The sequence below is a fragment of the Coregonus lavaretus genome, assembly GCF_964263955.1.
Source record: "Coregonus lavaretus genome assembly, chromosome: 13".
NCBI classification, from domain to species: Eukaryota; Metazoa; Chordata; class Actinopteri; order Salmoniformes; family Salmonidae; genus Coregonus; species Coregonus lavaretus.
Window position 1 is genome coordinate 1790438 of NC_140000.1, and position 15387 is coordinate 1805824.

General features: G+C 43.0%; 1 protein-coding gene and 1 pseudogene across 2 annotated transcripts; one reads left to right on the forward strand and one right to left on the reverse strand.

Moving 5' to 3' along the window:
• Positions 1-5587: 5587 nt before the first annotated feature.
• LOC311140191 (uridine phosphorylase 1-like) lies at positions 5588-10093 on the reverse strand (annotated as a pseudogene). The gene is made up of 6 exons (XR_014615483.1): positions 9444-10093; positions 8990-9142; positions 8389-8503; positions 7828-8037; positions 7385-7531; positions 5588-6389 (listed from the first exon to the last, which is right to left on the reverse strand). The product of XR_014615483.1 is annotated as a uridine phosphorylase 1-like (transcript).
• Positions 10094-10235: 142 nt separating this feature from the next.
• On the forward strand, positions 10236-13625 carry LOC311140190 (stathmin-2-like). The gene is made up of 3 exons (XM_084175134.1): positions 10236-10711; positions 11607-11798; positions 12979-13625. The coding sequence occupies exons 1-3, from the start codon at positions 10541-10543 to the stop codon at positions 13036-13038; spliced, it is 423 nt and encodes a 140-aa protein (XP_084031260.1). The 5' UTR covers positions 10236-10540; the 3' UTR covers positions 13039-13625.
• Positions 13626-15387: the final 1762 nt, after the last annotated feature.

Consider the following 15387-nt stretch of genomic DNA (forward strand, 5'->3'; position numbering starts at 1 on the left):
TATGAGGAGTTATAGGAGGACAGGCTCATTGTAATGGCTGGAATGGATTCATTGGAATTTATCAAACACATCAAGCATATGGAAACCGTGTTTGACTCCGTTCCATTGATACCATACCAGCCATTACAATGAGGCCGTCCTCCTATAGCTCCTCCCACTAGCCCCCTCTGCTGTCTGGGTTCCCAGTTCCACCACTGTTGCTAAATCTAAACAAGACAAAGTCCCATTCCTGATCTGTTGTGGACAGACTACGTAACATAAATTATTATCTGACCGTAAAATAAATTGAGAATCTGACGTGATTATGCAAGATTTTAAATCAGGGTTTCCGAGATGAACCCAATCCTACACGGTAAACATATAGCGCTGTTGTTTCCAGCAGGTGGCAGTAAAATACGTCTTTGGCTTTACTCAAGTAGTATTTTACTGGGTAACTTCAACTTTTACTTGAGTCATTTTCTATTAAGGTATCTTTACTTTTACTCAAGTATGACAATTGGGTACTAAAAGTATTTGGTTTTAAATATACTTAAGTATCAACGGTAAATGGAATTGCTCAAATGTCTTTTCAAATTCCTTATATTAAGCAAACCAGACGGCACAATTTTATTTTATTTTAATTTACAGATAGCCAGGGTCCCACTCCAACACTCAGACAAACCTTCTGTGTTTCGTGAGTGGGCAAGATCAGAGGCAGTACAGATGACCAGGGATGTTCTCTTGATTATTGTGGGAATTGGACCATTTTCATTTCCTGCAAGACCCTCAAAATGTAACGAGTACTTTTGGATGTCAGGGAAAATGTATGGAGTAAAAAGTACATTATTTTCTTTAGGAATGTAGTGAAGTAAAAGTAAAAGTTGTCAAAAATATAAATAGTGAAGTAATGTACAGATACTCCAAAAGAATACTTAAGTAGTACTTTAAAGTACACAACTGCCAGCTTGTTATGTGCTTCTGGTTCTTACCGTCAAACTCACAGACGACCAGCTTGTTACGTGCTTATGGTTCTTACCTTCAAACTCACAGACGACCAGCTTGTTTTGCGTGCTTCTGGTTCTTACCTTCAAACTCACAGACGACCAACTTGTTACGTGCCTCTGGTTCTTACCTTCAAACTCACAGACAACCAGCTTGTTTTGCGTGCTTCTGGTTCTTACCTTCAAACTCACAGACGACCAGCTTGATACGTGCTTCTGGTTCTTACCTTCAAACTCACAGACGACCAGCTTGTTACATGCCTCTAGTTCTTACCTTCAGACTCCCAGACGACCAGCTTGTTGCGTGCCTGTGGTTGTTACCTTCAAACTCCCAGACGACCAACTTGTTACGTGCCTCTGGATTGAAGCAGGAGCAGATGAGGGAGAAAACAGACAGCTCCTTCATCTTCTCTTTGTATGCTGAGGGAATACAAACACACCAGACTGTTAACACCGCCACGTGGAGGAGTCAAAGAAAAAGCCATATCTCAGACTGCCCATCTTAATCTTTTCTTTTTATTGGCCAGTCTGAGATATGGCTTTTTCTTTGCAACTCTGCCTAGAAGGTCAGCATGCCAGAGTCGCCTCTTCACTGTTGACATTGAGACTGGTGTTTTGCGGGTACTATTTAATGAAGCTGCCAGTTGAGGACCTGTGAGGCGCCTGTTTCTCAAACTAGACACTGTAATGTATTTGTCCTCTTGCTCAGTTGTGCACCAGGACCTCCCACTGCTCTTTCTATTCTGGTTAGAGCCAGTTTGCGCTGTTCTGTGAAGGGAGTAGTACACAGCGTTGTACGAGATCTTCAGTTTCTTGGCAATGTCTTGCATGGAATAGTCTTCATTTCTCAGACCAAGAATAGACTGACGAGTTTCAGAAGAAAGTTATTTGTTTCTGGCCATTTTGAGCCTGTAATCGAACCCACAATTGCTGATGCTCCAGATACTCAACTAGTCTCAAGAAGGCCAGTTTTATTGCTTCTTTAATCAGCACAACAGTTTTCAGCTGTGCTAACATAATTGCAAAAGGGTTTTCTAACGATCAATTAGCCTTTTAAAATGATAAACGTGGATTAGAAAAACACAACGTGCCATTGGAACACAGGACTGATGGTTGCTGATAATGGGCCTCTGTACGCCTATGTAGATATTCCATTAAAAATCAGCTGTTTCCAGCTACAATAGCCATTTTTCAACATTAACAAGGTCTACACTGTATTTCTGATCAATTTGATGCTATTTTAAATGGACAAAATAATTGCTTATCTTTCGAAAACAAGGAGATTTCTAAGTAACCCCAAACTATAGTGTATAAAGTATTACATTTGAAATGTTTAAATACTTACAAATACACTACATGACCAAAAGTATGTTGACACCTGCTCGTCGAACATCTCATTCCAAAATCATGGGCATTAATATGGAGTTGGTCCCCCCTTTGCTGCTATAGCAGCATCCACTGTTCTGCGAAAGCTTTCCACTAGATGTTGGTACATTGCTGTGGGGACTTGCTTCCATTCAGCAACAAGAGCAATAGTGAGGTCGGGCCTTGCTTTGTACATGGGGGCAATGTCATGCTGAAACTGGAAAGGGCCTTCACCAAACTTTACAGTCGGCACTATACATTGGGGCAGGTAGCGTTCTCCTGGCATCCGCCAAACCCAGATTCATCTGTCAGATGGTGAAGCGTGATTCATCACTCAAGAGAACACGTTTCCACTGCTCCAGAGTCCATTGGCGGCAAGCATTACACCACTCCAGCCGACGCTTGGCATTGCACATGGTGATTGTAGGCACATGGCTGCTCGGCCATGGAAACGCATTTCATGAAGCTCCAGACGAACAGTTCTTGTGCTGACGTTGCTTCCAGAGGCAGTTTGGAACTCGGTAGTGAGTGTTGCAACCGAGGACAAACTATTTTTATGCGCTACGCGTTCAGCACTCAGCGGTCCCGTTCTGTGAGCTTGAGTGGATTATCACTTTGCGGCTGATCCGTTGTTGCTCCTAGATGTTTCCACTTCACAATAACAGCACTTACAGTTAACCTGGGCAGCTCTAGCAGGGCAGCAATTTGATGAATTGACTTGTTGGAAAGGTGGCATCCTATGACGGTGCCACGTTGAATGTCACTGAGCTCTTCAGTATGGGCCATTCTACTGCCATTGTTTGTTTATGGAGATTGCATGGCTGTGTGCTCGATTTTATACACCTGTCAGCAACGGGTGTGGCTGAAATTGCCGAATCCACTAATTTGATGAGGTGTCCACATACTTTTGTATATATAGTGTATATTATAATGATATATAAGCCTATGGAACGCATTCCTGACCTAAACACATTCACATGTCGCTCTTGAACACGCCCCTAGCTCACATGTGCTATAGGCTACCAGACTTTGTGAATGGCTTCAGACACAGCGAAATGGGAAAACATGGAGCATCATCACAATGTTGGTATAGCGAATTAGTGCATTTATCAATGAGGCAAGGAAATGCTGCTAGGGGCAAGAGTCAATCAATGATCAATGTCAATCAACTGAAATCTGCATGACAGAAAATCCAAGGCCTGCCCTACACTATGGGCCAGTTACCCGGACACAGATAGGGCTAAAAGCTAGTCCTGGACTATAAAGATACTTTCAATGGAGATTCTACACTGATCTTGCTTTTATGTCCAGGTCCAGGACTAGGTTTAATCTGTGTCCGGGAAACCACCCCTACAGTGACGGCTTCTGTATTTGTATTTATTAAGGATCCCGATTAGCTGCTGCATAATGTTGATGACATAAACACATTTGAATCACACTGAAATATTTGCAGTAAATGTGGTTTTATGGCTCATTAGGTGGCATTAAAAGCACTCGGTTACATATGTTCTCAGTAACAAGACAATATGTGGAATGTGTGATTATGGTTTCAGATCAACATTTGATAGTACAGTACAAAGCAGTGCTGTGGTCCTCTGTAGCTCAGCTGGTAGAGCACGGCGCAGAGCACGGTAGAGCACGGCGCTTGAAACGCCAAGGTAGTGGGTTCGATCCCCGGGACCACCCATACACAAAAATGTATGCACGCATGACTGTAAGTCGCTTTGGATAAAAGCGTCTGCTAAATGGCATATTATTATTATTACTGATAAGTCTTCAAAGTAACTAAAATTACATTTTGGTGCAGAGAAGTTTTAACTTTAATATTCATAACTTGCTTGTTACCATAGCTACAGCATATACAACTAAAATATACATACTGGTAAATTAAAACCAAACATTCAATCTTAAAGGCTTGGGGTTAAAAAAAGATCAAGGAGTTTAGAAACAAACTGGGTATAATATTCCCTTTTCTAATGTCACACAAAGCAACAATTTATGGAATAAGTTACTTTACTTAACCCAGCATTGGTTTATTTGGTATAAAATAGAGGTAGTGTCAAGCAAGAGGTGTGTTTGGTGTTTGTTATGATTACTATTCTAACTTGGTAACACTGAGCTACAATCCAGAGAACATTGATACGATAGATAGATATTGTATTCTATATGGTCAATGATTGCGATTGAGAATCATTGTGATTGCGAATGATTGCGAAGTCCATAGTGAAAGCAGCCAGGTTATATGGAATAGTGCCCTCTAAGCTCATCACTAAGCTAAGGATCCTGGGACTAAACACCTCCCTCTGCAACTGGATCCTGGACTTCCTGACGGGCCGCCCCCAGGTGGTAAGGGTAGGTAACAACACATCTGCCACACTGATCCTCAACACGGGGGCCCCTCAGGGGTGCGTGCTCAGTCCCCTCCTGTACTCTCTGTTCACCCATGACTGCATGGCCAGGCACGACTCCAACACCATCATTAAGTTTGCCGACGACACAACAGTGGTAGGCCTGATCACCGACAACGATGAGACAGCCTATAGGGAGGAGGTCAGAGACCTGGCCGTGTGGTGCCAGGGCAACAACCTCTCCTTCAACGTGACCAAGACAAAGGAGATGATTGTGGACTACAGGAAAAAAAAGAGGACTGAGCACGCCCCCATTCTCATCGACGGGGCTGTAGTGGAACAGGTTGAGAGCTTCAAGTTCCTTGGTGTCCACATCACCAACGAACTATCATGGTCCAAACACACCAAGACAGTTGTGAAGACGGCACGACAAAGCCTATTCCCCCTCAGGAGACTGAAAAGATTTGGCATGGGTCCTCAGATCCTCAAAAAATTCTACAGCTGCACCATCGAGAGCATCCTGACTGGTTGCATCACCGCCTGGTATGGCAACTGCTTGGCCTCCGACCGCAAGGCACTACAGAGGGTAGTGCGTACGGCCCAGTACATCACTGGGGCCAAGCTTCCTGCCATCCAGGACCTCTATACCAGGTGGTGTCAAAGGAAGGCCCTCAAAATTGTCAAAGACTCCAGCCACCCTAGTCATAGACTGTTCTCTCTGCTACCGCACGGCAAGCGGTACCGGAGTGCCAAGTCTAGGTCCAAAAGACTTCTCAACAGCTTCTACCCCCATGCCATAAGACTCCTGAACAGCTAATCATGGCTACCCGGACTATTTACACTGCCCCCCCACCCCATCCTTTTTACACTGCTGCTACTCTGTTAATTATTTATGCATAATCACTTTAACTCTATCCACATGTACATATTACTTCAACTACCTCAACTAGCCGGTGCCCCCGCACATTGACTCAGCACCGGTACCCCCCTGTATATATAGCCTCCCTACTGTTATTTTATTTTACTTCTGCTCTTTTTTTTTCTCAACACTTTTTTTGTTGTTGTTTTATTTTTACTTTTTTTGTTAAAAATAAACGCACTGTTGGTTAAGGTCTGTAAGTAAGCATTTCACTGTAATGTCTGCACCTGTTGTATTCGGCGCATGTGACCAATAAAATTTGATTTGATTTGATTTGGAATGAGTATGAATCAGTGCTGCCCTAAAATACACTTACACTGAGCATAGAAAACATTAAGAACACCTCGTTCCATGACAGACTGACCAGGTGAATCCAGGTGAAAGCTACGATCCCTTATTGATGTCACTTGTTAAATCCACTTCAAATCAGTGTAGATGAGGGGGAGGAGACAGGTTAAAGAAGGATTTTTAAGCCTTGAGACAATTGAGACATGGATTGTGTATGTGTGTCATTCAGAGGGTGACTGGGCAAGACAAAAGATTGAAGTGCCTTTGAACGGGTTATGGTGTCCTTAATGTTACTATAAGTAACATACCATCAGAATGCTAAAAAGCAAGAGCCTAGCTTTTGCTAGAGCCTGAGGCTTGGAGCATCTTCTTTGATCAGGTGGCCGACCAGTATCTGAGGACGTTGTTGGTAGCTGTGGAGAACTTGATGAGAGCTGATCAGCTGGTCCCCTTTCTGAGGGCCCAGTAGAGTCCCACACACCACGGCCGCTTCAGAGGAACACAGAGACAGAGGACAGAGGTTGATTATTTACTAGCCTGAGTGCCCGTCTGATTGTGCTACGGTATCATGCCAACTCCTTGTCACTCATTGTCATGTCAAACATGAGACAGGGAGTTGGCATGACAACACAAACAGATCAGGGACCAGCCTATTTATTTACCAGCAACGCTACTGAACTTTGATCCTACCAAAAGGTTCAACTTTAGGACCTTTAAGTTCATTAATATGATGTAAAATACATATGTTTAATATACATCTATTCAAATACATATATATATATTTCTTTCATCTTTCATTAACAAAGTCAAAGGTTTTTTTATTTTTAAAAGCTTTATGTCTGCGAATAACACTATTGGCGTGTAACTGCTAATATGGCTTGTGCTATCATCATGGATAGATACAACTACACCAGCGGTGTACCTTTTAGACCACTGAGTTTACACATGGTGTTAGGCCTACTGCTGCTAGGTAGCTCTCTCTCTGCTCTCCCCCTCCCCTCTGTCTGTCCTTGATTGCAGGAGTGAAGTCTGGTGTGCGGGAGTCAGGGTTCCAGCTGCAGCTCATTCACCATAATCACCTCAGCCTTAAAGACCCGGTCAAACTTGCCACTCATCGTCAGATCATAGTCAAGACGACCATGTTAGTCTCGCTGCTGATTCAACCTGCTTGTTTTCACTCTTTGTGTTTTTGGCCTGTTCTATTTACATTTCTCCTGTGCCACAGATTATTGGAACCTGACTCCTGCCTCCGCTTCACTCCTGCCACCACCATCCCGTTTACCACTACTGGACTTTCCTTTTGGACTCACCCCGGACACTAGGACGTTACGGTACCACTCCTGCTCAGAACCTGGATCTGTTACCCTCCCTGTAGACCTGGACTTTTAAAAAGCTTTATGTCTGCGAATAACACTATTGGCGTGTAACTGCTAATATGGCTTGTGCTATCATCATGGATAGATACAACTACACCAGCGGTGTACCTTTTAGACCGCTGAGTTTACACATGGCAGCAAACACGGAAGACTCCATCTCGATGTTGCGAACCCCAGACTCATAGGCCTCGGTCAGGTAGTCCTGTTTATCCTTCTCTGTGTAGGAGCAGAAGGCCCCATCCAGACGCGCTTGTCCTGGACACACAAAACACCAGCTAGCTACCCACAATAACTAGTAGGGCACAGCAATATAACCTGAGTGCCAGTCTGTTTGTGCCATCATGCCAACTCACTCATTGTCATGCCAACTCACTCATTGTCATGCCAACTCACTCATTGTCATGCCTAACATGTTTGGCTTTACAATGACAGCAATGGAGTTGACAGGAGCAAAAACAGGTCAGGTACCATGCTAACACAGCAACACATTTGAAAAAGACAGAATCGCAGACAACAAGCAAAATACTGAAGTAGCGTATAACAATCGACACCTTCATAGAAATCCATGGTGCACATGGTGTTTCCTACCACCGTCTCAAATTGACCCAGGTCCTTGCTGCACTGCAGCAGCTCTTCAGCCAGCCCTTGGTCCAGGTCCGTGCTGCGCACCACAGTATTCCCCAGGATGACCTGCTCCAACCTGGGCAGGAAGGTGGCGTCTACTGACTGCTTGGTGACAACAACCGTGCCAGGCTCAAGGCCTGGAGAGAGAAAGTGGATCAGTGGATGTACAATGTATAGCAAATATGGCTTGTTTTAGGCCTGTGTCCCAAATGACACACTGTTCCATGTAAAGTGCACTACTTTGGGCCCTCGTCAAAAGTAGTACACTATATAGGGAATAGGGTGCCATTTGGGATGCAAGTTTAGCTTAATTAAAGGACTTTAATTGATTGATTGATTTAAACACCACGTATTAGTGTTATTACTCGTTTGACTACAGTGGGATTCAGGTGTGCTGTGTTTAATCATAAAGGAATTAAATCATATCCAAAGCACTTGAGAAGTACAACCTGACAGAAAACGTCTAAATCAACTCTATATAGGCCTACCTAATCCACCGGAGGTCCCAATGCGTACGACGGTAACATCAGTGCAGCGAGCATGGTAGAGGAGCTTGATGAGCTCGTGTAACATGATGGCGATGGAGGGGATACCCATGCCATGCTGTAAAAGAGAGAGAGAGAGACAGAGACACGTGATGTCATAGATGTATCACATTACACAACCACTGTCTTACGTCAGATAGCGTGACCACCTTGTCTGCATGGCAACGCGGTTGCGTTAGAATGACGCCATCTGAAGGAAGACAATGATTAGGCCACTCAACTCAGTCTGTCTGGCAGAACAAGCTGCCACACCAACGTGTCCATTTATTTTACAAAGAAACCTTCTCTATTCCTTTATATTACCTTTCATTCCCAGGGCATCGATTACAATTCCACCCAAAGGTGCAACATCGTGACTGTGTCCCAAATGGCACCGTATTCCCTAGTGACGACTTTTGTCCAGAGCCCTTGTCAAAACTAGTGCAATATTGGGTACCATTTGAGTCCCGACCCATGTTAATCTTACTAACATCTAGTGACACTATAATAAACCGTAAGTGATTGAAATGGGTACTAGTATTGTATTTCTTCACGTTTCGCTGACGGAGAGCACGGGGCCAATCTTGTACATGGCGTAGCGGTCAGTTCCTGCACAGATGTTGGGGTACTCAGCCTTGGGGTCCTCCAGACTCAGCTCTCCAGCAATATACTCTATGAAGGACTTCATTCTCCAGGGACTGCCCCCAACACACACAAACTGAGACATGGACATAAGAGCAGACGGCGTAAATGTTAACGTCCTGGGTTGAATACAAAAAGTCTATAGAAATACAGATTAAGCGTAGTCCTGGATTAAAATGCATGTTCTATGGAGAATGTCCATCGAAAGTTTTTTTTTGTCCAGGACTAGGCTTTATCTGTATCTGGGAAACCAGCCCAATGTGTGATGAATACAGAAAAGATGAGCATATTGAATGCAGGAATTAGGATGAGGTTATGAATGTCCATTTACTGATGCAATCTAGCTAGTAGCCTAATGAATCAATCAGTAACCTTACCTTGACGTCTCCAAACATGGCAGGCAGGTTGTGTGTGGAGGTCCCCAGGTTAAAGTGGTAGAGAACGTCATCTTTCATCTCATCCAGGTGTGGGTTATGCACATAGACAGTGCTTTCACTAAGGAAATCAATCATAAAAGGACATTTAGGGTAGACCAGTCTTGTATTTTACTTCCTCCACTGATTAAAGGGAGTGGTCAGCCTACTAGTGGTGTAAAGTACTTAAGTAAAAATACTTTAAAGTACTACTTAAACAGTATTTTGGGGTATCCGTACTATACTGTACTATTTATATTTTTGACAACTTTTACTTTTACTTACTATATTCCTAAAGAAAATGATGTATTTTTACTCCATACATTTTCCCTGACACCCAAAAGTACTCGTTACATTTCGAATGCTTAGCAGCACAGGAAAATTGTCCAATTCACACACTAATCAAAAGACCATCCCTGGTCATCCGTACTGCCTCTGATCTCGCCGATTCACGAAACACAAATGGTTGGTTTGTAAATGATGTCGGTGTGCCACTGGCTATCTGTAAATTAAAAGAACAAGAAAATTGTGCCGTTTGGTTTGCTTAACATAAGTAATTTTAAAAGATTTATACTTTTACTTTTGATACTTAAGAATATTTTAGCAATTAGATTTACTTTTGATACTTAAATATATTTAAAACCAAATACTTTTAGACTTTAACTCAAGTAGTATTTTACTGGGTGAATTTCACTTTTACTTTTATAATTTTCTATTAAGGTATCTTTACTTTTACTCAAGTGTGACAATTGGACACTTTTTTCACTACTACAAGCTGGTCGTCTGTGAGTTTGAAGGTCAGAGCCAGATCACACAACACTTTTTACTTCCAGTGCGCAGTCTTTCAGATCAAGTCAAAGCACTGCAATCTGAATGGCACTGTAGTTGACCTGATGTCATTTCATATCAAGATAATCCAGGAAATGTGCCGTTTATTTTACTGCAAGGATTTCTTTCCTACTTATTTTGTATTGTTCAATTCGATCATACAGGTACTTCACAGTTTATCATGGTAATGTCCTGAATGACTTGAATTAAATAGTTGACCTTGTTTTTCAGACATGGCGGTAAAGCCCATCAACAAGCGGGCGTTGGGCCAGGCCTTCGAGGTGATCCTGAAGACCCCATCACCGGTGTCGGACACAGCCCAGAGCGTAACCTCGCCCCCCAAGAGGGAGGTGTCCCTAGAGGACATCCAGAAGAAACTGGAGGCAGCTGAGGACCGGAGGAGGGTGAGTAGTAGAACTATAGAACTAGAATGATAGAACTGCAGTAGGGAATTCTATATCTAGTGATTCTACTTCTATGGTGACATCACTGCTCTGTGGTCCAGTCCTGAAGAGGGTGAGTATTAGAACTATAGAACTAGAATGATAGAACTGCAGTAGGGAATTCTATATCTAGTGATTCTACTTCTATGGTGACATCACTGCTCTGTGGTCCAGTCTGGAGGAGGGTGAGAAGTAGACCTGAAATAGAACTAGAATAATAGAAATGTGGTATATATTCCTATTTCTATGAGTAGGCAACTCCAGAGCCCCATATGTTGGCATATAGTGATAATAATCAATTCTATAACGGGCATTCTTGTTGAAGTCAACATTCTGTGGTGGGTGGACCAGTGGCCATATTGAATGTACCCATGAGTGTACCAGTCAAATTACTGTGGTCTGAGGTGCTTTGACCATTCTATTAACACTAACTCTATTGTGACATCCCTACTCTCTCTCTGTGGTCCAGTCCTAGTGATTCTAACTCTATGGTGACATCCCTGCTCTCTCTGTGGTCCAGTCCTAGTGATTCTAACTCTATGGTGACATCCCTGGTCTCTCTGTGGTCCAGTCCCAGTCCTAATGATTCTAACTCTATGGTGACATCCCTGCTCTCTCTGTGGTCCAGTCCCAGTCCTAGTGATTCTAACTCTATGGTGACATCCCTGCTCTCTCTGTGGTCCAGTCCCAGTCCTAGTGATTCTAACTCTATGGTGACATCCCTGCTCTCTCTGTGGTCCAGTCCCAGTCCTAGTGATTCTAACTCTATGGTGACATCCCTGGTCTCTCTGTGGTCCAGTCCCAGTCCTAGTGATTCTAACTCTATGGTGACATCCCTGGTCTCTCTGTGGTCCAGTCCCAGGAGGCCCAGGTGCTGAGGGCCCTGGCAGAGAAGACGGAGCATGAGAGGGACGTGCTGCTCAAGGCCATGAAAGAGATCAGCAACTTCAGCAAGATGGCAGAGGAGAAGCTCACCATGAAGATGGAGCAGATCAAGGAGAACCGGGAGGCCCACCTGGCAGCCATGATGGAACGCCTGCAGGAGAAGGTGAGAGAAGACTGACCAGTAGTACTGTCGTAGTAGTACTGTAGTAGTAGTAATGGAGTAGTAGTAGTAGTAGTAGTAGTACTGTAGTAGTAGTAGTAATGGAGTAGTAGTAGTAGTAGTAGTAGTAGTAGTAGTAGTAGTAGTAGTACTGTAGTTGTAGTAATGGAGTAGTAGTAGTAGTAGTAGTAGTAGTAGTAGTAGTAGTAGTAGTAGTAATGGAGTAGTAGTAGTAGTAGTAGTAGTAGTAGTAGTAGTAGTACTGTAGTAGTAGTAATGGAGTAGTAGCAGTAGTGGTAGTAGTAGTAGTAGTAGTATTAGTAGTGGTAGTAGTAGTAGTAATAATGGAGTAGTAGGGTAGTAATGGAGTAGTAGTAGTAGTAGTAGTAGTAGAGCACGGCGCTTATAACGCCAGAGTAGTGGGTTCGAACCCCGGGACCACCCATACACAAAAAAAATGTATGCGCGCAAGACTGTAAGTCGCTTTGGATAAAAGCGTCTGCTAAATGGCATATTATTTTATATTATTAGTAGTAGTTGTAGTAGTAGTAGTAGTAGTAGTACTACTAGTAGTAGTAGTACTAGTAGTACTAGTAGTAGTAGTACTGTAGTAGTAGTAATGGAGTAGTAGTAGTAGTAGTAGTAGTAGTACTAGTAGTAGTAGTAGTACTAGTAGTAGCAGTACTGTAGTAGTAGTAATGGAATAGTAGTAGTAGTAGTAGTAGTAGTAGTTGTAGTAGTAGTAGTAGTAGTAGTAGTAGTAATGGAGTAGTAGTAATAGTAGTAGTAGTAGTAGTAGTAGTAGTAGTAGTAGTAGTACTGTAGTAGTAGTAGTAGTAGTAATAGTAGTAGTAGTAGTAGTAGTAGTAGTAGTACTGTAGTAGTAGTACAGTAGTAATAGTAGTAGTAGTAGTAGTAGTAGTAGTAAGGTAGTAATGGAGTAGTAATGTAAGATGGATCAAGGAGAACCGCCAGGCCCATCTGGCAGCCATGATGCAACGCCTGCAGGAGAAGGTGTGATCTAGAATTAGAATGATTAAACTACAAAATAAATAGTCTTAATTCTAAGAGACCACTAGGGGTGCATCACGACTGTATATAGTTTAGCTATAACTTCCTGTCCAGTGTTGATATTAGCTTCCTACTCTCTATCTGCGGTGTCTGTCTGTGTCCTGTGTTTCAGGAAAGACACGCAGCCGTGGTGCGCAGGAACAAAGAGCTGAGGGAAGAGCTGACAGCGTGAGCCCCACCTCTCCCCAACATCCACTAACCACATCCCTCCATCCAGCCTCACACCTGGTCACTCCACAGCAGACACCAAGCCCTGGAGACCTGGAGGGTGGAGGACCTCACTACCAACACACTACACCACCCACCCAACCCCTCCATACACACACACCCTCTATCAGTATTAACGGTGGACATGAAAAAGGATCACACTCTTTTGGAAAATCAATAACATGAAAACATGGGTATTATTTTGTAAATACTTTCTTTAATTGATCTGTCTATCTCTCGCTCTGTCTCTCGTGTGTGTGTCCTTGTGTGTGTGTGTGTGTGTGTGTGTGTGTGTGTTTCAAGTGAGGTGTCATATCATCAGCGTCCTCTCTCTGGTAGTTCCATAGATAGAGAATGGATGCTCCACATTCAGCACACTAAAATTACTATTTTTAGACATGTCACAACGATCTGCCTGCATCCTCCACAAGCTGACTACTAAAGTACAAGTGTTCTCCTTCCGTATGTCTCAAGCTTCGCTGAATAAAGCTTTGGGGTTCTGTCAACATGGCATGCGCCATCTCATTATTTTCTGTGCTAAAGACAAGGAAACATGTAAACTGCCAAATAAAAGAACCAATGACCTAAACATAATGAGTGGTGTTGATGTTTTAGGAATGACTTCTCTGTCCTGTCGATAAGATACGTTGAGTAGGTGATGTAATTAGACCAATATCACCAATTATTTTTGTTATTTTCTTTTTAAATGCTCCCGATTGTAACTGATTATTGGGACAAACAAAAAACAGTGTCAGTCATATTTGTCTTAATCTGCATTTATTGTGTTGAACGTAGAGCAATACTAGCAGAGTGGAGTTTGGTCCCACATCAAGGCTGGCATCAGTGACTGTTTACAGGCTTGCTGGGTTAGGTACTGTAACCCTGGGTTACAGTAGAATACATGGTGGGCACCAAACCAATCAGGGAGGAGGAGGAAAGAGAACTACTCATTAACCCTACCACCACAGTGAAAACACATTTGACAATTTCTGAATAAAAGCCCCCAGTATCTTCTCAGCTGCCTTTTTAATATGATCTTCTAAGAGTGGCGTTGTGTCGGGACAGAGATCTTCCTGTGGATCCATGAACGTCGCTGGTGGCAGACTGAGACAATCCACCTGTTTCTTAAAGAAGTCCAGTTCAGCAGCAGTGAGCTCCCTTCTCCTACTGAAGAGCTTTAGAGAGGTATTCCCATCCTCAACCCATCTCTCCAGGGTCAGGAGGCAGTCTGGGCACGTTGTCAGGAGGACCTCAGAAACAGGGTAGGGGATCACTGAAGTCCATGTGTTGTTGTCATGCAGAGTAAAGTTAGAGTTGATCCTGAAGCATTCGATTCCTGAAGCATTCTGATGTGGAATACTGAAGCCATAGAACTGGGCGATATCAAGAGTGTTGTTCTGTGTACCTACAGGCACAGAGATCTCTATCCAGGTGCTGCGTGATAAATCCTGCCATGGGTGTTTGTTGCTGTGAATTAAACTCTCAGCGATAGACATCCACTTCCCCAGAGTCTGCAAGATGGAAAGGCAGATAGACAGAATGACTAGACTAGCAGACACAACCCACCATGTCTCCCTAACCATGGGTGGACAGACAGACAGACGGACGGACGGATTGTGGACGCCCACCGGATGCCTGACAACGAACAAGTTTGATGAAGACCACATCCAAATCAAATCAAATCAAATGTATTGGTTGCGTACACATATTTAGCAGATGTTATCGCAGGTTCAGCGAAATGCTTATTTTTCTAGGTCCAACAGTGCAATATACCTAACAATACAAAACAATTCACACAAATCCCCAAATATAAAAGAAAGAAATGAAGAAATATCAGATATATATATACAGTTGAAGTCAGAAGTTTACATACACATTAGCCAAATACATTTAAACTCAGTTTTTCACAATTCCTGACATTTAATCCTTGTAAAATTCCCTGTCTTAGGTCAGTTAGGATCACCACTTTATTTTAAGAATGTGAAATGTCAGAATAATATTAGAGAGAATGATTTCTTTCAGCTTTTATTTATTTCATCACATTCCCAGTGGGTCAGAAGTTTACATACACTCAATTAGTATTTGGTAGCATTGCCATTCAATTGTTTAACTTGGGTCAAATGTTTCGGGTAGCCTTCTACAAGCATCCCACAATAAGTGGGGTGAATTTTGGCCCATTCCTCCTGACAGAGCTGGTGTAACTGAGTCAGGTTTGTAGGCCTCCTTGCTTGCACATGCTTTTTCAGTTCTGCCCACTCTTTTTCTATAGGATTGAGGTCAGGGCTTTGTGATGGCCACTCCAATACCTTGACTT